At 42.7% G+C, this 26974-nt stretch overlaps 1 protein-coding gene and 1 pseudogene across 3 annotated transcripts in view; one reads left to right on the plus strand and one right to left on the minus strand.

Annotated features, from left to right (window-relative positions):
• Positions 1-26974, minus strand: part of SEPTIN11 (septin 11) — a 93468-nt gene that overhangs the window by 25282 nt on the left and 41212 nt on the right. For all 3 annotated transcript variants that reach the window (XM_061145747.1, XM_061145746.1, XM_061145745.1), the window contains exons 2-4: positions 21006-21120; positions 10299-10494; positions 2357-2543 (exon numbers count right to left, since the gene is read on the minus strand). In XM_061145747.1, the coding sequence (XP_061001730.1) occupies positions 2357-2543; positions 10299-10494; positions 21006-21120 (498 nt within the window). The remainder of the gene's footprint in view (positions 1-2356; positions 2544-10298; positions 10495-21005; positions 21121-26974) is intronic.
• Positions 45-2350, plus strand: LOC133058480 (small ribosomal subunit protein eS24-like; annotated as a pseudogene).

The raw sequence follows: 26974 nt of genomic DNA on the forward strand, positions 1-26974 counted from the left end.
TATTAGCTGCATTTGCCTTTCCTTTCCCCTTTGAAATCAACTCTATGAAGCATAATCCTATTGTTGGATATTACCCTGATGGGGTCTACAAGCTCTGCCTCAGTGAGGAAGCCACCTCCCTCTGCCTGCCTCCCAGCCCTGCTTTCAAGGGCCTGAAAGGGTCCCCCTGCCCAGGACCCTGCACCCTCAATGGCTCACTGCAGCTGAGATGAGATGAGGGAAGGTTTCTCTTTATTCTCCCAAGCATACTCCAGCTGCAGGAGTCCTTTCTGGCTGGTAGAATATGTTTGTGTAAAGCAGTGTGCCTGTGCAGGCCGGGGCCTGGGGAGCCTGGCGTGGTATCAGCACGCGGGCCTCCTGTGGGCTGGTTCAGGCAGAGGCCTTGGGGACAGGTGGATCTTCTCAGCAGTCTCTATTATGTCCCTCCGGGGAGAAAGCAGCCTTTAAACAGAGCTGTTGGGACAGAAAATAACACCCAACAAAACCCCGTAAAGATACTAAGACTTGTTACTGATCTCAAGAGCAGGTTAGAATCTAAGAGGAAACACTAGAGCGGAATTCTGTGGTTGTTCTCATTGCCATTTGCTGCTTCTTTATTTCACAATGTATTGTCTTCCTACTTATTTCAAAATGGAAAATCAAATTAGTCGTCAAGTACGTCATCAAATGCAGTCAAACTTAGCAGCCCCTTCTCTCAAATGTTGTGAAGGAGAGAGGTTATACATGTGCAAAGATCAGGGGTCAAACACAATCTGAGACACTACTTCTTTTGAACACAGGGTACAGATCTGTTTTAGAATCTAAGAAGTTAGACCAACCTTATCACAAAGATAAAAAAGTAACACTTTTTAAAAAAATTTTTAACTTTAAGTTAAAGTCCAGCCTATATAAACCCTTCAAAGAGAGGTTTAAAGCAAGTTTCTTTAAAAACATAAATCATGAATTATTGTTCAATCTCCCTAAATTTAACCCTTCCTGTGACCCTTTAAGGTGTCTCCACTATACGATTCCCCAACCCTCAACAGAGCACATGCTAGTGCTAATTTAAGAACTGAAGAGCTCTTTTCCTCCCTGGCTGCTTGAGGATCAGCCGTCATCACGAATGACACAGCAACTATCCAGACCAGTAAGTTCACGACCAACCAGCTACTTCAGCGGAAATGATGTCCTTCGCCCTGGAAAGGCAACAGTCCCTAAGACAGAAATTCGGGAATAACTGGCCAAAATGTCCAAGACCAAATGTCATCTTTGTGTTTGGATTCAGAACCCATTTTGGTCATGGTAAGACAACTGGCTTTGGCATGATTTACCATTCCTTGGATTATGTGAAGAAGAATGAGCCCAAACACAGGCTTGCAAGACATGGCCTGTATGAGAAGAACAAGACCTCAAGAAAACAGTGCAAGGAACACAAGAACGGAGTGAAGAAGTCAGGGGAACTGCAAAGGCCAGTATTGGCACTGGCAAAAAGCAAGCTGGAGACTGGATGACAGAAGGAGTCAAGATTCTGCAATGACTGTATCTATGGTGATTGTACAGATTTTTCATGAAAGAGAAAATAAGTGAAGACCTCTTACATGAAAAAAAACAAAAAACAAAAAACAACCCACCAAAGATACTTCGTAATAAGTTACATGATTTTGCTTTGTCCTAATATCCAGAGGTTTTGAAACATTTTTTTTCGTACTGTTAAACCTTATGGTTCTGTAAGCCAGTGAAAAGAAATACAGGGTTAGGAAGTAGAGGTGGGGATGAACAGGTGGAGACTTCTAGGGCAGTGAAACTACTCTATTTGATACTCTAGTGATAATTACATGTCATTATAAATGTGTCCAAGCCCACAGAATGTACAATATCAAGAGTGAACTCTTGTGTAAACTATCGACTTGGGGTGATAGGGATGTGTCAATGTAGGTTTTTTGATTGTATTAATAACAAATGCACCATCTTGGGGGGATATTGGTAATAGGGGGCTATGCAGGTGCAGAGCAGGGAATCTATGGAAAATATCTGCACCTTGCTCTTAATTTTGCTGTGAACCTAAAACGGCTTCCCTGGTGTCTCAGATGGTAAAGAATCTGCCTGCAATGCGGGAGACCTGGGTTTGATCCTTGGGTTGGGAAGATCCCCTGGAAAAGGACATGGCAACCCACTCCGGTACTCCTGCCTGGAGAATCCTCATGGACAGAGAAGCCTGATGGGCCATAGTCAATGGGGTCGCCAAGAGTTGGACATGACTGAGTGACTAAGCACACACAAAACTACTGTAAAAAATAGTCTTCAAAGGTCCCCTGGGGCCTCTGGATAAAGGTGAACTTAGGGGAGAGTGGACGGCACCTAGAGCAGCAGTGAGTACCTTACTGTCCAGCTTCTTCATGGTGACCAGGTCCAGGGATTTGAGCGAATGGCCAGTGGGGGCGATGAAGTAGAGGCATGCATGGATCCTGGTGTCATGGTAGTTGAAGAGAGAACGTTTGATCTTCAGTTCCTCTTGCAAGTAGGCCTCAAACTGGGCATCGATATATTCCACGATCGGCTTATAGCTAGAATGCAGAAGACGGTCATTAAAACACATTTTTAAATCAGCATGTTGCTAGTCTCAAACCTCTTCATACAATCCTCCAGGAAAGCCCTTAGTGGTTCCCTGTTCCCTAAGAGCTAAAGCCCAAGCTCCTTACCTTGGCAGCCCAGGCCTTTGGCCATGTGGCCGCTAAACATCGCCCCAGCCCTCCCATCCTTCTCCTTCCTAGTTCATGCTTTCTGCCCCGCGTGGCAAGCTCTTGCCTGCCTCCAGGCCTTCGCTCATGCTAGATCCCCACCTGGAATGGCCTTCTTCCCGTTAATCTCCTGGCTAACACTCATCCTTTAAAACAGTGATTAGAAGTACGTAGGACACACTGTCACTGCCCCCATGGCACCCGTGAAGATACAGCTAAGAGACTGTGGTATTCTTCCCTGCTGGGCCAAAACTGAGCCTCAAAATCTGTCCCCAAAAAGTGACTTTGACAGGCTCTCCCAACTGACTGGCATTGGTGCCCAGAGGGAAACTCCTCTGTGGTTTTAGGATGTGGCACGATCTCCGACTGGCAGCCTCTCCCCGTTCCTCTGCCCAGTCCTGCAGGGATGAGGGCTAGCCACTCTGTGCTCTCAAAAAGCCCTGCGCTTGCCGTGACCTCATCTATAAACGGAAGTGCCTGGTCTATTAGGATCAAGAGTCCTTCCAACTCTCAATTTCATGATTTGAAGGTAAACTCTCTTCTCACCAAATCATAATTCAAATCTGTTTTGAATAATTATGCATGACTCTCTGAACTGACCACAAACACTATCATTAATAGCATCTGCGGGACATATATTCAATAAACCACATGTTCTCCAGGGATGAAGTAGTTCATTAGGTCACTACGGAAAAGCCACAAACTCTTCCAGGTCTCCAGAGGGACTGCTCAGAAGCTAGTGTCAGCAGCAATGAGATGGGTAGAATAGGAATAAAATGGGTTAATCCTTCCCCAGACTTACTACCTTGCTGAGGAATGATTTAAGCTTTAAGAAAAATAAAAACCTCTCAACACTCAACCTGCAGACCCATAAATTAAACTGAAATCTCTGAAAGGGAACTATAAATATTTTATAATGAGGATGACAGCAGATGTCCTAAAAGAAAAAAACAAAACAAAAATTTATGACCAAAACTGAAAACAGAAAGAAGTTTTTCCTCTATTTGCCTTTGGTGATTTACTATAATCCATTGATTCAATCTGAGCAAAGCCTCTAGAAGTTTAAAGAAAAAGTAGACTGTGCCTAAAAAATCCTAAACATAATAGAAATCCCAATGAATTCCAATAGAAAGGGTGAACAACTAATAAGATTCTTCTACATGTTCCAATTTTAAAATATAGGCAGGTAGGGCTTCTCTGGTGGTTCAGTGGTTAAGAACTAGTACAATGCAAGGGACACTGGTTCGATCTCAGGTCCGGGAAGGTCCCACATGCCATGGACCAACTAAACCCATAACCAAACTACTGAAACCCGCATGCCCTAGAGCCCGCGCTCGGCAACAAGAGAAGCCACCGCATGAGATGCCCACACACAACTAGAGGAGGCCCCACCTGCAGCAACTAGAGAAAACTCGCATACAGCAACAAAGACCCACTATAGCCAAAAAAACCCCAAATACATAAATTAAAAAATTTTTAATATAAGCAAGTATTACATAACAATATTCATAATCATTATTATAATAGGATAGTTATGTAAAATGGTGGTTAGAAGCAGGGACTCAAGTCAGACCAACTAAGATCAAACTCCAAATCCACAACTTTCTAACTTGCTTTGGACAAGTTCCTAAACCTCCCTGTGTTTCAATTTCCGCACAGGTAACATCAAGGACAAAAATATCACCTATATCGGAGCTAATGTGACAAATAAGTGAGCAAGTATATGCAAAAAACTAGCACATAAAAGTGTGAGATATAACTATTTCACAGTAAATTAATAAACCACAAATTCATGAGAAAAGCAAGCCTCAGTTTTCAAAAGACAGGGAAAAAAAGAAAAAGGAAATGTGTACTGACCCAGATCCATGGTAACTCTTCTGCCACCGGCTCATGCCCTGGAGGGCGGTGGCCCAGGCCACTCCAACGAGGCCCACTCATGCCCTGTGAGTCCAGGGCCAGACCTTTGGGTCCCCTGACACTGAGGCAAGTGCTTGGGGAACCGGGCACCTCCCCAGCACCCTCTGAGCCCGGAAGGGAGGAAAGCAGCTCATGGCAGTTGCTCCTTCCTGTCCCCCCAGTTCCTGATTTGCAGCTTCCTAGCACCTCCCCCAACAGTGGTCCAAGAATGCTTCTTCTTTCTAGTAATTTCCTTTTCGCCTTTGGTTTTGATTCTGTTCCTCCAAGATTATGGGAGGCATAGCACCTCTCCTTTTCCACTAAGGAATGCTTTCTGCCCTGGATTCAGCATCTCCAAAGCCATCTCTTGTTCTCCTCTAATGTTTCAGGCTTCCTGCCGCCTTTGCGGTTTCCTTGGAAAATCACATTTCCTCTTGTGTTTCACTTAGCCAGATCTCTTACCTAAGTTTCAGACCACTCCATCCAACTGCTTACCAGATATTTCCAGTTGCTCTTCTAGCTAATGTGCCCGAAATCACACTTCATCTTGTCCCCAAACCCTACTAGCCTGTATTCCTTAGCTCAGCAGATGGCAGCTCCATCCACATCACTGGCCAAATCAGAATCCTAGGTTTAACCCAGAGACTGCCCACACAGAGCCCACCTCCCCCACACAGCCAAGCACAAGATCCCATCTGTTCTAGCATCTATAGCATTATAAACAAATAAACATATTTCAGGAAAACTACTGACCAAAATCACTATTCCCTGTGTTCCAGATTTCATTGTGTTGATGAAACAGCCTCTCTTGATGCATACAGTAAGTCAGCCTAGTGGCTCTGTTCTCCCTTCACATCCTTCAAATAAACTCTGCCCTCTCTCTGTCTCCTGTCCACCTGTTATCTATACTCAAAGTCATAAAAATAAGGAAACTGCATCCTTATTTTTGCCTTTTGCCAGTTTCCATTCTTATAGCGAGGATACCTATTTATAATCTGGTTTCGCCAATTCAAACTTCTTTGAATTGTAGCCATATCAAGCAGAGGAAAGGGGGCAGGTAAACCAAATCAAGTCATCTGTTTTCACATAATTTCCTTTTAAGGCATGGGGAGATCCCTTTTTATCCTCCACTTTTTTTTCCCCCATAAATATCCAGCCACTTAAAAAAAAAAAAAATGACAGTGGTTGACCCTAAAAGTGATGGGAAAAAATATTTTATATAACGTTTTCTAGCCACCCAAGGTACCCATTGACCATGCTTACAAAATAGCCTATGCCATTGTTCACGGACTGACTCTCCATTTTACATGTGAACACATAAACAGATACCTACCATATATTTTTCTCTCTCCTGCTATCTACTAGCCAAAGCTAATTTTCCTTATCTTTCAACTACCTCGACCAGAAAGTGGGACTAAGACAGAATTTAAAGATCAAACAGACCACTCCGTCACCACTTTATAACTCTGATAAAGATTTGGTGAGTTTGAGGAGTCTCTCAGTGGACTTCAACTAGCCCTGCTTTTTGTGCTATCATCATTGCAGTTTGTAATACGCTACCGACATTCTCCCATCTCCTAAATACGCAGCAAATGAACTCTTCTATTTCCAGCACTATAGCAGATTGCGATTTCCCTTCTCCTCTAGACCTCTTTCCTTCCTCACTGAATAGCAGAGACAGTAGAACAAGGATGTCCTTAGACCACGAAGAGTTAATCATGCTATTAAACAAAACAGGAAACCTTACCAGACCTCTCTTCCTGCCTCCTTCTAGTTAGCCTGGTCCAAGGCAGACAGTGATGCAGGAATGCTGACATGTCCAAAGCCTACATAAACAAACTGGGACATTCTTGAAGTCTTGCATCGATGGCAGAAAAGCTTGCCTAATCCTCAAAGTAGTAAAAATAATCATGGGTTTGGAGAAATAACACATCCCTTCACATATGTTTACATACTGATACAAAAATGCATAGCCCACTTCCAATTTTTTGATGGAAGCAGACCTTATCCGAATGACCCTTTTTTTTTTTTTAAACAGCAGGCATTTGGGTTTATAGTCAACAGTGTCAACAATCCTTCTGGAGCACAGAGTTCTAAATGCCACTCAAAGAGGTTATGCAACAGCTGTCAAGAAATTTCAGAAGAAAAAAAAAAATATTTGGTATCTAGGTTAGGTTAATATCACACTTCCTCTCTTCTAAGTCTCCTTGGAAACTATTATTTGACCCAAATGAGTCAGAAATTTTCTTAAAGAGGCCTCCAGCTGCAAATGTGTGCTTCAGCCTCGTACTGGCCACCTGCTGCTCAGGGCTGGCGAGTGAAAACCCACCAGAAGGGTGGGAGTCACCATTTAAAGGAGAAGTGAAAAATGTAGTGGCAGTGTTGGGGCGATGACGGAGCGGGAATAGCTCAAGGAATCTTAGCAGCAAAATGCAGGAGAATAGTTCTCATTCCTGCCAGAAGGCATCCTGAAAAAGTCCGGCCGCTGTCTACCCATCAGGCGGCGCACACGCCTGGCATTCCGCAACCCCAGGCAGAAACCTGCACAGGTCAGAGACGGAGACCCGCCTTGTTTGGATGGGTCCTCCTGACCACACTAGGACCAGGAGCCCCCGGCTTGCTTCCCAGCTCCCACAATGCACTTGTGCTCTTCTGCTTGTCATCAGGGTTTTCTCTTCATCTGTTTCACTGACCATCACACAGAGCATTCAGACAAGAACCTCTCCATCATTCCTTGGAATTGAAGTCATAAATCAAGAGCAACTGCTCAGCTGCAGGGGCTGTGCTTAGCTGTTCCCCACTCAACACAATGTACAGATAGTCCATTTTGACAGAGGCAAAATAAAATCTTTCTTACTATGTCTAACAATTGCGCCTGTTATTCCAGGCCATGTTTACTGAAGAGCATATAAACTGCTCTATAGATAAACTAGAGTTCAGTGCTCAGCTAGAGCATGCGTTAAATATTTCTCTGTCATTACTATGGGTACATCTTTATATCAGAGACAGTTAAAATGTATCTAGACAATACACAGCTCTAGATTTTTAAAAAATGGTTAAATAGTTCTCATTCCTGCCAGAAGGCATCCTGAAAAAGTCCGACAACACACACATATACCATACACAGTTCAGAGGAAAATGAAGCAAACAAATAAACAAAACCTGGTATGATACAAATGAAGTGTCTGAGCCCTAAGCAAACAGACTGTAACTTAATGTTCTGGTTGTCTTCTTTCCATTAAGTTGTCACTGCACAAAAATGTCTCTGGAAGCCTCCTTCTAGAATTATCTTTGGGCCTGGGAGAGTTTAACTTTCTCAAACTTTTTTTTTAGAGAATGAATATAAATATTTAAAATAATCATAAGGGATTCAAAGATTAGTGAAGAAGATGAGTGATCTTGAGATGAATGCATGGGTGCACATCAGGAAGGTTTAAAAACTTAAACGCTTCCCTCAAATAAGGACTCAGAGAAAAGAGTTGAATGTGTTTGGCTTTATCAATTGAGTAGGTCTGTTTTATAAAAATAAAACTTCACAGTATTAGTTTATAATTAGGTCAAGTTTATGTCAACTAGTGAATACATAAGATGAACTTAAAGGCTTCCCTGGTGGCTCAGCTGGTAAAGAAGCTGCCTGCAATTCAGGAGACCCCAGGTTGATTCCTGAGTTGGGAAGATCCCATGGAGAAGCGATAGGCTACCCACTCCAGTATTCTTGGGCTTCCCTGGTGGCTCAGACGGTAAAGAATCTTCCCACAATGCAGGAGACCTGGGTTCAATCCCTGGGTTGGGAAGATCCCCTGGAGGAGGGTGTGGCAACCCACTCTAGTATTCTTGCCTGGAGAATCCCTATGGACAGAGGAGCCTGGTGGGCTGCACGCAGTCCATGGGGTCACAACATGGGGACATGACTGAGTGACTAAGCCCAGCAAGACTGACTTATAACTAATAGCTTCTGTCTACATACAAACGATAGGATCAGAATTTTGAAGAAGAAAAAAAAAAGACATTTTATTTCTTAAGCAGGTTAAACATGTCTGTTTTCTACACTGACAAAGTGGTTTGTTATATACACATTATCTGGTTAGCTTAACAAACCCTCGCTGGATAGAGAATGATCTGAATTCTTCACTAGGCTCCACTGAAACCACACTCATTATTCAGACTCAATGTGGCCATTCTGCACCCAGCAGGCCACCCAACTGTGAGCAGCCTACAGGAAGACCCGGACAAAGAACAAAGGAGCCACAGTGCTCACACCACGGCTCTAGAATCAATATTAAGATCCTGTGCCGGCTGGAAATCAACTACGATATTTCCCATTGAGCTTTCTTCACTCATGCCTTCTTCACTTTGGGTTTTAGGAGTGGATACCCCTGGGTGCCAAGACCATCAAAATACAGGATTACCCCCTAAGATTACCACAACCCTCCTCCAGGCTCAGCCAATCACAGCACCCTTCCTTAGACCCCCCCCCCCCACCTGAAAAGAGACTGTATGCAGATCCCACTGGAAGAGACCTGAGAGTATCTAGTGTCATTCTCTTAGAGTGAGATAAACTGCCAAGGACCCATAGCTGGTTATTGGCAGAATTCAGACCATAACCTGAGTCTACTAAATCCTGGGCTCTAGTTTCTTGGGCAAAATCATTACTGACTCCAAGTTTTCACTCAGATCTGTAGGAATTGGGGGATTAAGTCAAATATCCCAATCTGTCTCAGTGACTAGGAGAGCATGAGTGTGTACACGCATGCTAAGTCACTTCAGTTGTGTCCGATTCTTTGCAACCCTATGGACTGTAGCCCACCAGGCTCCTCTGTCCATGGGATTCTCTGGGCAAGAATACTGGAGTGTGTTGCCATTTCCTCCTCTAGGGGATCTTTCCAACCCAGGAACCAAAACCGTGTCTCTTACACCTCCTGCATTGGCAGGCAGGTCTTTACCACTAGTGACACCTGGGAAGCCCTAGGAGAGCAGGGAAGATGCTCATTCCAAACACTTCTTACTTTTTAATGCCTGGTTTTTGTTTTGTTTTCTTGGCAGAGTTAAAGCAACAACATCAACAACAAAAAAACCAAACCAGAAACCACATTTCCCAGACCCTCTTGCAGCTAGTGTTCAGATGTGGTCTACTGCCTGCCAAGCAGCTGCAGCCATACAAGATCTGGAGGCAGGGGGCATGTCACCCAAGGCAGAAGCCACAGGCAGGGAAAGGGGTTCTTCTTGCAAGTAGTGATGAAGGCATTCGGTTAACAGGGACAGATTCAGTGGAGGTTCTAGAGGCCTGTCCCCAGCATGACAGGTACCAAATATATAGGTACTTTGTAATATATAAGGTAATTTGTGGCAGGAGTTCCATTAACCCTAGATGTTTTTCTAGATTGCTTTTCTAGGTGGGAAAGCCCCCAAACCTGGTTCCATGACTTTTCCGGGAAAATATTATAAGCTAGCTTATTCCTTCTACCAAATCCCTTTTCTGCTCACACTAGCTAGAATCAATTACATCAGTTGATTCTGACCTCAAGAACATTCTAAGAAAATTTATCAGAGGACAAGAGTATCTTCTCTTGTAGGTGACAGGAGTCCAAGCCCCACAATGAGCAAACATTTAGTCTTTGCATTTACCCAGGATGAGTATTGTTACCTCCTCATTCATTTACATCCCCACAAAATCCCAAGATGTACCTGTCATCTTTATTGATCTGATCTCCAAATCCCACAGTGTCAACGATGGTTAACTTCAGCCGCACATTGCTTTCCTGAAGCTCATAACTTCTGGCTTTTAACCGGACACCTGGTTCATTGTGAGTCGCTGGATCACTTTCAAATTTGGTGTTGAATAAAGTGTCCATTAACGTGGATTTGCCAATGCCCGTCTCGCCTGCAAGACCACAAGAGAGAAATCAAAGAAGGTGTCAATGCCTCTGAGACATCAGTTGACATCATCAGGAGTGTTTTTTTCTTTTTTTAAAAATCATTATGTTAGTAAAAATTTTTGAAAAGTCAGTCTCACCACATATCCCACCACAAAAAAATTACTCTTTCCATGTATGATCTATGGAATACCTCCCTAGAAAAGGCTTAATGGATTTCAAAAACCACTCAGCAGAGAAGATCTTGAAGTTATAGATCAAAACGCTCTTTTTTACCTCTGAATAGAGAAACAGAACGTAAAAATCTTGCCTGTGGTCCGTTTGTGGTCATTTCAAAGACATAAACTGTAGCTCTTCCTAACCTAAATGTTGGCATGTAAAACTATCAATATAGTACTTTTAAAAAAATCTATATTGCTGAGTTTCTGTTACTAGGAAAATGTAAGAGACTGATTGCATTTATATTGACTTATTTGATACCATCTAATGTTGTGGGAAAGAATTACATTTTTTCAAAACAACACTCTTAACAAATAACAACAAAAATAACAAACCCAGCTACAATTGCTGAGCACTTACTTTGTACCAGGTCCTGTGACAAGAGCTTCCGATGTACTGTCTCATTAAACCCTAGTACTAATTCCTGTGGAATAAGTGCTACTGCTTCCTCCCTTTTACAGATGAGACATTAAGGCTTAGATAACGTTTAAGTAACTTGTCTAAAGTCATATTGTTAAATGGCAAAGCCAGGTTTCTATCTCGGGTTTGTGTGGTTCTAACACCTACATTCAACCGATTCTGACACTGTTACAGAGAAAACTGACTGCCTAATATTTTCAGGTATGGTTATGAATCTGTGAGAATCCTTTATATTATCTCCGTTTGCATTTTCCTATTCAGTAGATGGCAAGCATTTGTTAGATGTCCTGGTATTCAGGCTGATGTTTGTGACAATGAAATTGAATGATGTTAAATGACCTGCAAAGATGGCCTTACTGGTTCACATTATAGTTCAGGTCATCAGGGTTCACTGAGCCTCTAATATATGCAAATCAGAGTGGCAGGTATTATACGAAAGCAATCAAATCGTAAGACCCAAATGTAGAGCCATGGAGAACTTTAACCTGATCTTTAAAATAAAACCAAGAAAAACTTTCTCTTAATAGTAATTCTTGAGTCAAAAATAGTTGGCAAAGAGAAAGAACCCACCCACTTCTATGACCGTGGTTGAGTGTATTATGATGGTAGAAGTCAAGAAACATTATCTACAGGAATGCATTTTTAAAAATAAAATTTGGAAAATTTCCCCAATTAGATTTTCAGCTCAATTTAAACATACCAGTATACTGTAGCCCTTTCAACAAATCTCAATCCCATGATGTTCCTAGGGACAATATCTCTCTTCTGAAGGGTTGCTGTAATGCCTTTTAGGATGGTGACAATTCCATGGGAGAAAAAAAAGAGCTCTGGGATTGGCAGCCTTAGGGCAACTTTCCCATTGAAAAGACAAAATCCACTTACTAATTAGAAGTTCTGTATTACTCATTGCTTTCCAACATAGTACAAAAACGAAGTAGAACGGAATCTCTCTGTAACTGAGCTTTCTCTAATTAGAAGCCTTCTGTGGTTTGCCACTGACTACCATGATTCATTTGTAGGATAAAAATTGGTCAAGAACATTTGCCTGACTCTTCAGCTTTACCCACTGGACCTGATACACCTAAGATCAAAGAACTTCCTCCTTCATCCGTCTTCATTCAGCCAGTATCTTTTCCAGCTTTGTGCCAAGTGTTGGAAATACAACAGTGAACTGACTGGATATGGTACGCTCCCATAGCTTAGAATCTGATCTGGAACATGACTGAATACCAAGCAGACTCTGATTTACTGTTATGGGAATGGTATTTACATGTCTGCCATAACCACCTTCCTCTCACAAGCAAGACCATAGTTTATTCCTTGGACCTTGCTAATAACCACAGATAACTGGGCCAGTGCTACCCCGCTGTTGCCCCCTGGGGCACCCCCAGAGCTGCACCCATGGACGTGCAATTATTATGCTGTGAGAATGCTCCATATTGAACAGTGATCTGTGTATCTAATCACACTTGTCTCTGGGACTTTGAATCTGCACACAGCATGATGGCACGAGAAAGAAAAGATATACTGAGAGAAGTGAATAAGCAGATGCCATGAAGCTATAAATAAACAGAAGACATGTTATTGACAGACCATTAGCCAGGCATACAGAAGAAAGAGAGCAGACAGATACAGTAGAGGTTAGTATCTGAAATTCATTCATTTATAATACTTCTGTATTTACTATGTAACAAACATAGGTGCTGAGGATAAAATGGTAAATAACAATAGCAACTGAAACTTCTTGAATATCTGTAATATCCTGAATGTTGTTCAGAATCTCCATGCAGTCTGGCTGTGTAGCAGTTGAGACTGTTTCCTATCTTCCTTACTTTCCTTAATATTCTAACCAAAAAGACCCATCAATAAAAATAATCAAAAGTAGGCTCTGTTTCCTAATGTTCAACAAGCTCATACCCATGACTGGTAACTTAACAAAATAACTCTTGAGCAAAATAAAGTTACAAAGTAATGGATACAGAAACAAAACAGGGTTTTCACTCATAAGATACAGACAATCTGGACAGCAATTCAGTATTGAAGGTACGCCAGTCATTTTAAGTTAAGTACATGAGAATCCTTCTCAATACAGCAAACTTCTTTTCAGAATTTACTGGAGTAGGTAGCCTTTCCCTTCTCCAGGGGATCTTCCCCACCCAGGGATTGAATCCAGGTCTCCTGCATTGCAGGCATTTTCTTAACCAGCTGAGCCACAAGGGAAACCCAGAGTAAAAACCAAGGAAGAAGAGCAGAGCTACTTTATAAAATTTCCTCTATAAGGTCAAGGTTCTCACAGTGGAAAAGTGACCCATCTTACTTCCATCTCTTTCCCTCAGAACAGCAATAAAGACTACAATTTACATGGCAAGAATTCTAGGTTACCTGGACAGCACTGAAATTACCATTTACTAAGCTGAGAATTAGTTAAGCATATGTGAATCAAGAATATGATGCTTTTTTTTTAAGGCAACATAATTTTAATTATTATTTGCATTAAGGTGGACATTATGAACCATTAGCATTCCCAGCCCTACTTATATAGCACAGGGTTAACCAACGGGTTGGAAAAACCACTGTTCCTCTAAATTTCAGAGTGCTTAGCTTTCCATTTCTATGCTCTGTGCTTTTAAGAGCCCTAATTAGACACCGCTCCCCTAGCAGCAGTGCAATTCACCAAAAGTATTTCACGAAGAAATGACAGTTTGGAGAATAAAAGGAATTCTAGAGAACTAGGAGAGCTTTTCAATGCATCCATTGCTGAGGTCAATCTCGAGCCTCAGAAAAGAAGGCATTTTCTATACTTTTGAGGACACGCAAGAGCAAAGAGGCTTCTTTTGAATTGAGTTAACTGAAAGCCTACCTGGCAAAGGTTCCAACTCAAACCCAACAACTGCAACAATATTTCGAGACAATTAATGACTAACAGCAACTCTGCAACATCTCAGAACCCCTGGCTTCCATAAAAAGTAACTGAAAAGTGGTCACAGTGATCACTTATACTGGAGACTTGCCACTTTGGTAGATTTTTCTGAGTCTGTTGTTTATTCTGTGATAAGTTCACCTGCCCAAACAGTTGTTAGAGTGATGAGAGATTTACTCTTGAAGGGCTGTCTGGGGCTTCTGCTTCTCCTGCTCCTGCCAGTGCCAGTGAGCTGGACACCCACAGCACAGTGGAAAGCAGGTCTGCCTCTTCCATTGTGTTCTCAGGCTTACATAAATCTCAAGCTCTAAGCTGCTGCCGCTGCTGCTAAGTCGCTTCAGTCGTGTCTGACTCTGTGCGACCCCATAGACAGCAGCCCACCAGGCTCCCCCATCCCTGGGATTCTCCAGGCAAGAACACTGGAGTGGGTTGCCATGTCCTTCTCCAATCAAGCTCTAAGCTGGACACTGTTTAAAAGCTCTAAGCTGGACACTGTTCAAAAAGAAAACGAAGGAAAACAAAAAGAGCACAGAGCAATGTGTTATTAACTAGAAGGTAATTAATTGTAAACTGAGCAAATAGTTGATCGGTGATGCAGCATTTTTACTCTGACTGCCAAAACTGGCTACTTGGATAATTATTATTATACCTACTCAAATAGCTGTGAATGAAGGTCTGTCTGTCTCCTCTAAACAGTCGAGGTTTTATTCTTGGATGGAGCCAGATAATCAGAGAGTTATGTTGTGTTATTTTAACTCCTCATAGAATCCTGTTTGATGAAGCACGCTTTGGCTAATACCACCAGGGACTTGGAAGACCTGCATGTGACCCTCAGCATCACATGGCTCAATGATCCCCAAGTGGGGGAAGCTCAGGAACCCAGGTTTTAAATGGAGGGACAGCCACGTATGTCTTTTCTGAAAATTTACAAGAGAGATTTTTCCAGGTAAACTGTGTTTCATCTGAGCAACTCTTTTGTTTTTACTTTATAGTTCCTATAAGTCTGTCCTCATTAAACGTTTAACTTGTGTTTGGCACATAATATGTGTTTAACAAATATCCATTGACTGAATGGGACCCCCATGCTCTGACCACACTGGCTAAGAGGTTACTGAGAGAATCAACTGCTACAGGCAGATCTGACGGCTTTGAGCTCTGACTCCAACCTTCACTTTGTTTTCTGGGGTTAATTTTATCTTTATTTATTTATTCATTCCACCCTTACACCACTTACAGCCTTCCCTGGAAAAGGAAGCTGGGATAAAAATGTTTTAAGATCTGATTGCAAAATTCCACAGCTAATGATGACACTGTTGCCTTAGCTGAAATGATCTTAAAACTCGTCTGCTTGCTATTTCTCTTCTGCCATTTTCTCAAAACGATCAGTGAATTTTTTAAAAAAAATTCTACTCTCAAAATGTGTTATTAATTTATTTTGACCCTACTATTGAACTGGTTGCTCTTCAAAAGCCGGGATGTCCCAGTATTTTATCCCTCTGTGTAGATGCACAAAGAACCACAAACAGCAGGATCAATGGTGTAGTTTGTCACAGAGCTGGTGTCATTTTGGAAAGAGAATGACAACGATCAATAAATCTTGAATTGTGAAAAAAGGCTGGGTACTAATTTAGAAATGCAGTGTGGATAAGAAAGCAAAGTTTATTTAATAACACCATTTGCAGCAGCATGGATGGACACACACAGTGTCATACTGGGTGAAGTCAGACAGAGGAGAAATAGTGTATGACATCCCTTATATGTGGAATCTAAAAAGAAATGATACAAATGAACTTAGTTACAAATCAGAAAGAGACTCACAGTCTTAGAAAACCAACTTATGGTTGCGGGAGGGTGGGGGGAAGGGAGAGTTAGGAAGTTTGGGAAGGTCATGTGCACACTGCTATATTCAAAACAGATAACCAGCAAGGTTGGACTCATTGTATGGCACATGGAACTCTACTCAATGTTACCTGCCAGCCTAGATGGGAGGGGTGTTGGAGGAGAATGGACACAAGTATATGTACCGCTGAGTCCCTTTGCTGTTCACCTACCACAATGGTTAATTGGCCGATACAAAATAAAAAAGTTTAAGGAACAAAGGCTTTATGGAAACTGAAGTATAGTTTGGGGGATGAACTGGTGTGTTACAGGCAAGATGGAGGGTAAGGGAACTATGAACCCTCGGCTATCTGATACCCGATTTAGCATCAAGAATCCTCTTCCAGACTTCGGTGGCTGAGAATCTGCCTGCCAATGCAGGGAACATGGGTTTGATCCTTGGTCAGGAAGAGTCCACGAAGCGCATTCGCAGCAACTACTGAGCCCGCACATCCTAGAGGCTGTGCTCCACAACTAAAGAAGCCACCACAATGAGCAGTCCTCACTCACCGCAAGGAGAGAAACTCAAGAAGAGCTGGTGCAGCCAAAAAAAAAAAAATTCTCTTCCCAGTTAAGTGAACACTACTCTCCTGCTCTCCATTACATTTCTCTCCAGGACTGAGAGAAGATAGGCTCTAACAGAATTTAATTCAGTGTCTCTAAAACTAAACTAAGTGCACACCAGGATTAATTTCTGTCCTGGTTTGTTTCCTCTCTCTTTGCAACCTGTAGGCTCTGCCACAAAACAAACTTACCATTCTAAGAGCTTTTAGAAAAACATCAGCGTCCTCACTAGGATCATAACTCTTTTTTTTTTTCAGTCTTTAATTTCATTCCATATCTTTCACCCAAAATAATGATGCTCTAAACACCATGGATGCGCATGCCGTGAAAAACACATAAATGCATAGTAAGATGACAAGGAGAAGAGAAAGTAGCATGGATACTCAAGTTAAATACGACACCCACTTCTCTAAGTGGCTGTCAAAACGTTTGGATCAACTAGAATGCTTTTCGTAGACTCTTACTTTAAAAATGGAGCATTAATTGACACTGAGAACTGTTTTCTTCTACAGATATTTTGCTGTAAAGTATGTGTGAAGGGATTTGATGTGTCTTATCCTCTGAGGATAAGTACATTTAACTTAATGCTGACATCCCCTGTTTCTCAAAGAACTAATGCTCATTCCAACCAAAGGGCTCCAAAGTGCTGTGCAAAAGAACCTGGATTGCTAGATATATGGGCAGAGAAGGAGGGGAAGGACTTACCATGAAGTAAAAAAAAAGGAAAATGTGAAAAACAGAACAGCATGATCTCATTTGTATAAAACCAAAACAAAACAGCACTTATACAATCATGAGAGACCTGTTTATATCTGCCCAGTGTGTGTCTCTCCCGTGCTAAGACTCCCTTCTGCCCACGTCTCCCTTCCTAGGGGACCCTCGTGTGTTGCAGGGTAGATAAACCCCATCTCCCACCCCGGGTGGGTGGATGACTCAGGCCTGGTGGATCAGACAATCCCGTGACTATTGAAGCAGCCGTGTCAGGGATGGCTTCTTCTTCCCTCTGGGGTTGCTGAGCTGGCGACACTGTGGCAGCCATACCACCTCAGTGAAGAAAAAGCCCAAACACGGTAAAAGCCGCGCAGAAGCGAGCAGGATCGGAAACCGGAGACGGAGCCCTGGAAATGCTCTTTGAATTCCTAGACCAGGCTGTTCTTAATTACGCAACTCGGTATAGGACCTTTGCAGTGTGTTCTGGGGTTGAGGAAGAGCCTTAACTCAGTTTAAACTAGATTTCTGCAATTCTCTGTGGAAAATTTCCTAATCCAAGACCAGTCAGAGAGAGATGCAACACTGCTGGCTTTGAGGATGGAGGAAAGGGTCCAAGCGTCAAGGAATGTGGGCAGCCTTCTAGCAGAAGGGAAAAAAGGAAGTGTCTTCACCCCTTGAGTTCCAGAAAGGAGAACCGCCTTGCAGAGGCCTTGATTTTAGCCCTGCGAGACACATGTTGGCCTTCAACAAAACTGACATGCTCAACACTCTGTGGTGACCTAAATGGGAAGGAACTCCAAGAAAAACTGGATACATGTATACCTGTGGCTGATTCACTTTGGGGTACAGTAGAAACTAATAACATTGTAAAGTAACTATACTCCAATAAAAATTAATTTTTAAAAATTAACTAATGAAAAAGCTGTAAAATAATAACTGGTGTTGTTTTCAGCCTCTGAAAATAACTTCCAAGTGTAGGAAGTTTCTAGAAGGATTCTACAGTTTTATCTCTGTGGAATGAAAATGAGGGTGGGAGGGGAAAAGTAGGGATATTTTATAAATTTTTAACTAGAAATATGCATTATATTAGGGCATCCCTTGTGGCTCAGATGGTAAAGAGTCTACCTGCAATGCAGGAGGCCCGGGTTCAATCCCTGGTGGGGAAGATCCCCTGGAGGAGGGCATGGCAACCCACTCCAGTATTCTTGCCTGGAGAATCCCATGGACAGAGAAGCCTGGTGGGCTACAGTCCATAGAGTCTCATAGAGTTGGACACAACTGAGTGACTAACACACACACATGCATTATAATGGACTTCCAAGATGGTGCTAGGGGTAAAGAACCCGCCTGCCAATGTAGAAGACATAAAAGATGTGGGTTCGATTCCTGGGTCGGGAAGATCCTCTGGAGGAGGACATGGCAACCCACTCCAGTATTCTTGCCTGGAGAATCCCATGGACAGAGACGCCTGGCAGGCTACAGTCCATGGGGTCTCAAAGAGTCAGACACGACTGAAGCAATTTAGCACTCATAATATTAAGTAAATGAAAAACTAATTTTAAACGTGGTTAAGAAAAAAAAATAACAATAAAAATAAATAAATAAATAAACGGGGTTAAGAACGGAGTCCAAGGGGTCTCAAAAAGAGTCTGACACAACTTAGTGACTAAACAACAACCAAGAATGGAACCAGAGTAAAAACCTCAGAATCTCAGGAGTCATCACCCACCCAGGAGAATCAGAATACCAGCTGCTTCCCAAAGGCAACAGCACAGCATGGATGTCACTTGTGCGGAATTCCAACTAGTATCATTAACTGCGCTAGTAACACAATGGTCAGCCAATGAGCTAACACTTGCACGCCACACCCCAGGTCAAACCAGATCCCCCCAGTCTGGTTCCGCTGGACCAGACAGCAGGGGCTGGACCATAACTCTCAAATGCATTCTGGAAACTGATTTTGAAGGCAGGGCTGGGGGAGACAGACAAGAGAAGCCGGAATAGTAATTGGCCTACAATTTAGCATACTTTTCAATAGAAAAATCAACAAATTGCCAACAAATCACTATGCTAATGAAGAATCGCTCTGCTCAGCAATGAGCATTTAGCAGAAGAGAAAAGACAACTCATTTATGCCACTCTGTAAAGCAAGCTGCCATTCCAGGGGGTCCCCTGCTGAATTTTAATGTGGGGAAAACACAAAAAAGGAGAGCTGGCGGCTCTGCTCGTGTTCCCCTCCGGTGCTGGAGACAGAACGCCACACAGCGAGCTGGCTGGTGGGCAGGTTGGCGGGTGGCTTTCAACGCCCAGGCAGATGCCACATTCAACATGCTCCTCTCGAAGATTTTCAGAAAGGAAAATATCTACCCCTTCCTCTCAACAACTGACTTCCATTGAACACTACACCTTTCTCTGCTAAATTCACTTCATTTTACTTAGACAAGAGAAGTAAGTCAGGTACATTCTGCCAAGCTTATAGGGAGGAGACATACAGAATATATATTGGCTACGGGCAGAATTCTTTTTAGTTTGTCTTGAAGTCTATGCCCAGAGGACAATGGCCATGAAACAGTGTAGTATGAACCACTTCACTGCTGGGCAGTCTGGTCCTCCATCAAGAGTGACAGGGAGGCTGAAGGAAAGGCCATGATCTATTTCAGGGACACGTCTGCTTCCAAACAACAGGAGAGTCCTATTTCTACTTTCCTCTTTTTCTCCACCTTCTTTTGTACCTTCCTCCTCTTGGTTTAAAAAAGATAAGGCTAAAGAAGAAAAATACCGAGACCAGAAACATAGGCCAATACATCACATTTAAAGGCTATGAATAAAACATACTGGAGATGCAAACACATAAGTCAGATCCCTTTGGCCTCTTCCCATTTATCTACCAGGAATAAACAGACATCAATTTCAGATTCCAATTGAAAGACTAAAGGTTAATTCAATAATTCAGGTGGAAAATTTATTTCAAGTATAAAATAGGATTTAAGATTGTCTTTTACTCTAAAAGCAAAATTTTCAAGTTTATCAAAGTGGTTAAAGTAATTGCAGATTTTACTCACTGTAGGCAGAAGCTTATCTTTAAAAAGATTTCAATGGAGATTACTACTGCACCATATTCAGAAACCCTGGAAACACATTTTTAAAATGCTTTTGAATGATCTTTCTGTGTATGTGTATCTCAGTTCCTTCTTTCAACTTCCTACAGTCTAGTTATGGGCTTCCCAGGAGGCTCAGTGGTAAAGAATTCACCTGCCAATGCAGGAGACACAAGAGATGTGGGTTCAGTCTCTGGGTTGGGAAGATCTCCTGGAGAAGGAAATGACAATCCACTCCAGTATTCTTGCCTGGAAAATTCCATGGACAGAGGAGCCAAGTGGGTTACAGTCCATGGGGGTGTAAAAAGTTGGACATGACTGAGTACTCATTGTCTAGTTAGGGTCTAAGTCCCTCCTCTATGAAAAATTAAAATAAGTGATTCAACAGCAATATTAAACTGATCATTGCTCGACTCTGTGACATAAATAAAGATAACAATTTGAGTAACACCATGAAACTTACAAAGCATTTTATCTGAATATGTCTTTATCTTCGGGTTGGCCAAAAAGTTTGTTCAGGATGAACTTCTTGGCCAACCTAAGAACTGTGCAACATACGTGGAATGGAGATATTATTGTCTTGCTTTACAGATAATAAGAGAGTAAAAATATCATTCCCCTTATTTCCCGAAACATGCCCCTCTGACAGTCACCTGCCAACACCCAAGAGTCAGACTCGTTGCTCAGCAGCAAGCGATGAGTCACTTACCAACACACAGGATGTTGAAACAGAATCCTTGAGAAGTCGATTTGTTGACCAGCTGGTCGGGGAGACTGTCAAATCCAACATGGCCAGAAAGGGATAAGTTTCGAAGCTCTTCATTCTGGAATGTCAGAGGGGAAACGCTGGAGAACCCATGACGACACCACCTGGGTCCCCCTCCCTCTCCCGTCCTCTCTTCTGGGCTCACGGGGAAAACGGCGACCCCTCTGCGCCCACCCCCTCCCTCCCTGGCTTCTGCACAACTGAAGCGACCAACTCTAGAGCCAGGCTCCTTCCACAAAATCACACCGACTCCCAAAGTACACCATCTCCCTCCCAGGCAGCTCAGGTATGGTTACAGGTGCACCGCTTCAGGGGAAATACGCTTTCCAGAGGTGGCTGATACCGACACGCTCTAAGTGACACTAAAACTCCAGCCCTTTTGACAGCCTCAAGCACTCAAGAAAACTTTTCAACCCAGAGGGAAAAAATTAAGGACTCTCTTCTAGACACCGGAAGGAGCTTTCAGAAGCTCATAGTGGAGGATGCATTCCCGTTACTATGCAGAAATTCTGTAACCACCATATTGAACTTATTGAAAATGGCGCAACACAGGGCTTGGTTTGTTCTCTAGGATGAACTGGACAGGCTTTGTGGGGCCTCCTTGCTCTCCCCAACAGGCTCTGCAGTCCCCACGCCTGCTCAAGAGTCTGCTGAAAGAGAATGGGGCTAGGGTAGTTATCATATTTTAAAAGCTGGATGACTTAGGCTGTATTATTATATGGTGCTAACTTCCTCCACAATGCTGAATGCATTCTGTAGGTATTGGAGATCATTTGTAAAACCCTTTCTTCCCAGGAAAACAGAGGCTACTTATGGCCCTTCAATTAAGAACCACAGTTAACAGTATGGGATTCCAGAAACTAGTTATTAAAAGTCTTCCTGGTGTCTGCCTATGTTGCCAATGAGTTTTTCAAGACACTGAATTGGGGGTAAGAAAATAAGCCTCAGAGCTCCATTTTTAAATAAAGAAGCAAAAGCCTTGCACAGAATCAACTGGTCCATAGTTTTTAAGAGACGGGCCTTCGTTATCCTCCTATACGTGTGAGATAATAATGAGAGTGATGTCTTTGAATACTCAAAGGCTGAAACTCCATTTCCAAATCACTTCAATTACTAAAGAGATGGAGAAACGTGACTCCCTAAATGTTGGGATTTTAGTGCAATGTCTTTATGGACAAAATGATGTCTGAGGGCCTTGCTAGTGCTAAAATTCTGATTCTGTGAAGTAAGGTTGGAAAGCACCACCACTCCCCCTGAATACCATGGTGGCAGCTGCAGGTTTGAGGTCACTGGTGCAGAGAACAGATGCCGAGGCTATGAATAGCCTCCTTGAGACCTGCCAACAGTGAATATGAGACTCAAGAGTAGGCTCTTATCCTTGAGCAGGATGGCCTGGCCGACAGCGCACCCAACAGCTTGGGGAGCGGCCCCCGGGGGCAGCCGCTCCGGTGGCTGGCCAGGCCTCCCAGCACCACCTCGAGGCCCCAAGGCTACCACCTGCCCTTTCCTCTTCAGATACCTCAAAGGTTCAGGCAGCAGGTATTTTTAGGGTGTTTACCACATCCGCCAAGACTGAAGGAAGAGATGTGAAATGAGTCTGGGTTATATTTAGAACTCTTTCCACCACAGATGTGCACAGGCTGCCGCGTAGCCGGCGAGGAGACACCATCACACCAGCCTCTCTCCTGACGCATCCCGGCCTTCAGCAGTCCGCGAGCAGCAGGAAAGGAGACCAGGCAAGGAAGAACGACCACCCGACAGCCCCTCTCCTTTTTTGCCACAATAATTCTCTTAATTTCTGGGGTGGGGGAGGAAAGAGTGGTTTCTTGCTCTGGATTCTGGACGGTTGTTGGGTTTTTAGATTCAGATATTCACCCAGGAGCCAATCCGGGGAAAGAATCAGAGTTAGTAATTATAGCTCTCATCCCAGAACCCAATGCTCAGCATCTCATATTCTCACCATTTCCAAAACACGAGAAACCACCCACACACCCACTGAGTATTTTTATACCCACTGAAAACCACATACAAAATGAAAGGTTATAAAACAGTTTGGTCTTAAAATTTTTTTTTTACTTTGAATTTATGTCTTCAATGTCTCTGTCTTATTTGTCATATAAAATATGTAAATTTTATAATGCCACTTCAAAAGTCCATTAGAGGACTGCCCAGCATTAAAGGAATCCTGAGGGCTGTTGCCCAGCGGTGGGTGATGGGGCAGTGGGAAATGGGAGGCTCCTCCTCTGGTTCATGAACAGGCTTTCACACTAAAATCGCTGCAGGATATGTGAGGGGAGTCTATTTAACTCACACAGAGCAGGTGAAATGAATTCCTACACTCTGCACCTCATAGTACCACGCCTGTAGCTTTATGCCTTAGCTGTCCCGACCCAAAGAATGTGTGTGGGGCTCGAGTCTAGATATGATCGCAGGGAATCTCAGATATTCTCCTGTCTTTACTGCTATCATATATTAGCAACGACTCTCAGAATTTTCTGTCTGGTACTGAGCTCTGTCTGCATTCCAGTTCTGAATTTCTAACGCAGGGCCAGTTCTCCCAGGTTGTCCTACTTATACCTTAAATTGTTCACCGAACTTGAAATCATCTTCCTTGACTGCAAACCCACCCCTACTCCAGGGTTTCCTACTTCTCTTAATGGCACTAATTTGTGCTTGAGACCCACACATCTCATTCATTTCAAAGTGTCATTAATGCTGTACCCTCCTTGTATTTATTCTAATTCAGCAGCCTTCCAACCCACTCTCTCTAATCCTCCCTCCCTCACTCTACTTGGCTGCCAAAGGGATCTTGGTACTCAAAGGCCCTCAATCCAAACTTCTTACTCTGCCTTCTCAGGAGCTTCTGTAGGCTGATACCAAATCTCTAATTCCCGTCAAATCTCCCACTCCTCCCAGAGGAGGACCTCCCACTGCAGTTAAATGGAATTACTTACAGTTCCTGGGAGAGCCCCGGTTTCTCCTCATCAGACTTTATTCATATTATGATATTTCCTCTATCTGGGAGGATCTTATAGCCTCCAACACATCCCAACCTTCCAGATCCCATAGAAATTTTATCTCCAATCTTGTCTTTACTGGGCTTCCCTGGTGGCTCAATTGGTAAAGAATCTGCCTGCAATGCAGGAGACCTAGGTTTGATCCCTGGGTCAGGCAGATTCCTTGGGGAAGGGAATGGCTACCCACTCCAGTAGTCTTGCCTGGAGAATTCCATGGATACAGGAGCCTGGTGGGCTACAGTCCATGGGATCAAAAAGAGTCAGACGTGACTGAGCGACAAACACACACCCTTGTCTTGACTATGAAATCTCAAGGTGAATTTCAGTAAACACTCCCTTTATCAATAAAAGGAAAAATGATGCCTGGATAAAGGTGGTTCGAGCTATGTGGCATTCCACCACCATATAACGGCTAGCATTTATTGATCAAGGTTCCAGAAAAGCCTTAAACATGAATGAACTAGAGAATTTAACAGTTCTATGAGGTAGTTAACTACTGTTTCTCAGTCTCAATTGCCAGATGAGAAAACAGAGCCCCACAGAGTTTAGTAACTTGCCCAAGGTCATACAGTCAATAAGGTGAGAAGCTGAAATGTGGACCCAGGTCAGATTCCAGAGTCACTGTTAACCACATGAAGATCTAAGTTCCTAGGTAGTTCCTAGGTAGACAATACAATGATTTTAGCCACTATTGAAAGCCAATATATTAAACTAGAAAGAAAAAAAAGTTCTCTAAAATAATTCTCTGGCAACCATAAGAGGTGGAAGTTGAAAATTAGAATTGGCAAAGTAGCTCTTAAGTATATTTTCATGGGTCCTGGCAATGCTGAGACTTTGATTTTTGCATCTATGGCACATGAAGCCAATAATAAAAGGCTTATTTTGGACCATTTTTGAGATGCAAGTGCCAACTTGGAGCCACCAAGCAAGTAACTATAAGACCTTAATTGATTCAGTCCTCCATTTGCTAATCTACTCAGGGAGGGGCTGTACTTGGATGATTTCTAGGCCCAATCCATCCTGAAATGAGTTATGACTAAATTCTATAGTGTAAAATAACCAGTCTTTAACATGACAACCTCATTTTTCTCTTCCCAGATCTCTTCACAGTGTTTCAAAAAACACTGCTCAAAGCACTAAGGGAACAAAAATACATTACTTTTGTTATTCACTGACAAATGCTCTTCCTGCCCTTCAGAGGCTTACTGTGTAGCAGTAGAGATAGAACACAAGTAGTCTTAAGGATGAGAGAGAGAAATACTGTGGGATGACAAAGGGGAAGTGGGAGCTTTTGGCAAGGGAAATTCAGGGGATATCTTTCAGGAAGGCTAGAGTTCTCCAAACCTACCAGGAAAATAAAAGTCCAGCTTGCAGAAGCCTGCCAGATAAACACTATCTTCTGCCCAAAGGGTTACTTTATTAGGAATGTGGGTACTCTTGAAGATTACAGTCAACAAGTTTTGCAGAAGATGTCTAGCTGACTTCATTATGGAAATAATTATAAAACAAATTACATAAGAATGTGCACCAACACCTACATTCTGAGTGCTGCTTCAAAATATGTTCCACATTTCCAAATCTTGCTTAGTCAAAAATTGGATGGCACAAAGCTTGGAGTCAGATAGCCATGGGTTTGAATCCCTACCCTTTTTAGTCCCCGTTCCTCCATCAGTAAAAATGGTCCACTTGGCAAGGTGGCTGGAAGCAACTAAGGGAATGGTACATATGGGAGGACCAGCATTTAATAGGTCTTCAGGAAACCTGGGTTTCCTTTCCCCAAATTAGGTGGGACGAAGAGAGGAGCTCTCCTATTGCTGCTGGGCCCCCAAAGAGTCAGAGATGACTTAGCAACGTTCACATCACACTTCATGCTGGGAGACTCTGCGGATGGGCAAAGCCCTCAGACTACCCAGGGAGGAAGAATCACTAAGGATGAACAAAGAGGGGGATAAAAGAACATGGAAGAAAGAATGGGACTCTAGCATGAAGAAAACCTACCCTAAACAGGATGCTCATTTACAAATCTGCGGGAAAAGCCACAGAATTCCATTCCTGTTTGCAGGCATCAACAATCTTCCAGGGCTGGAAACCATTAAAGGATTCCTCAGCTTCAGTCTTCTTTCTATTTTAGCCCAGCCCACAGCCTCTTGAAATTAACAAACTGGCTGTGCCCAGATGGATTCTATTCACCATATTCAAACTGAAGGGTTAACCCAAAGTTACTGGGTGACTTTTAAAACCAAAGGCTTCCATAGATGTGGTTAGCAGGTAGTCTACATCTGCTGATCTTAATCAGCCAGTGGGAGTAGGGGAGCATGTTACCAAGGTGATATGTTGTATCTGTTTTTGAAAACAATTAGACTTCATTTTCAGGGTTTTTATGTTTTGGGGGTTTTTTTGCCTTTAAAGACATAAATTACAATTGAAGTTTCGAAAGATTCTGCCTCTCTATTTTTTTTTTAATTTAAGAGATAAAACTTTATTATGTATTAGACAGCTGGAAATTACATTCTTCGCAAAGCCTCATTTTATGGAGAATGAATTATATTAATCCAAATCAATCTGTAAAATGAGACTTAATCAAATGACCTCTAAACAATGCCTTTGGTTTGCTAATTCTAAGATTTCTTGAGTTTGGAAATCAGAGATGCATAAATCTAAATCTGTCTTTTTGCTTGAGGAAAGGCCAACACAGGGCAAAAACTTCTTGGTAGTATATCTTCCCTTGTCAGATCTAAGATGGCTCAAGTTTTACATGACCCTTAAAAAAGGGAGTTTCTGTCAGTTACTCTGGTTAACTCCAAACATAACAGAAATCTCTGTGTGTATCCCAGTGTTTTCCACATATATTTTTCATTTTCGCTTGCTTAACTATGGACCCACTCCCTATAACTG

Source organism: Dama dama, chromosome 6 (assembly GCF_033118175.1).
Source record: "Dama dama isolate Ldn47 chromosome 6, ASM3311817v1, whole genome shotgun sequence".
Taxonomy (NCBI): Eukaryota; Metazoa; Chordata; class Mammalia; order Artiodactyla; family Cervidae; genus Dama; species Dama dama.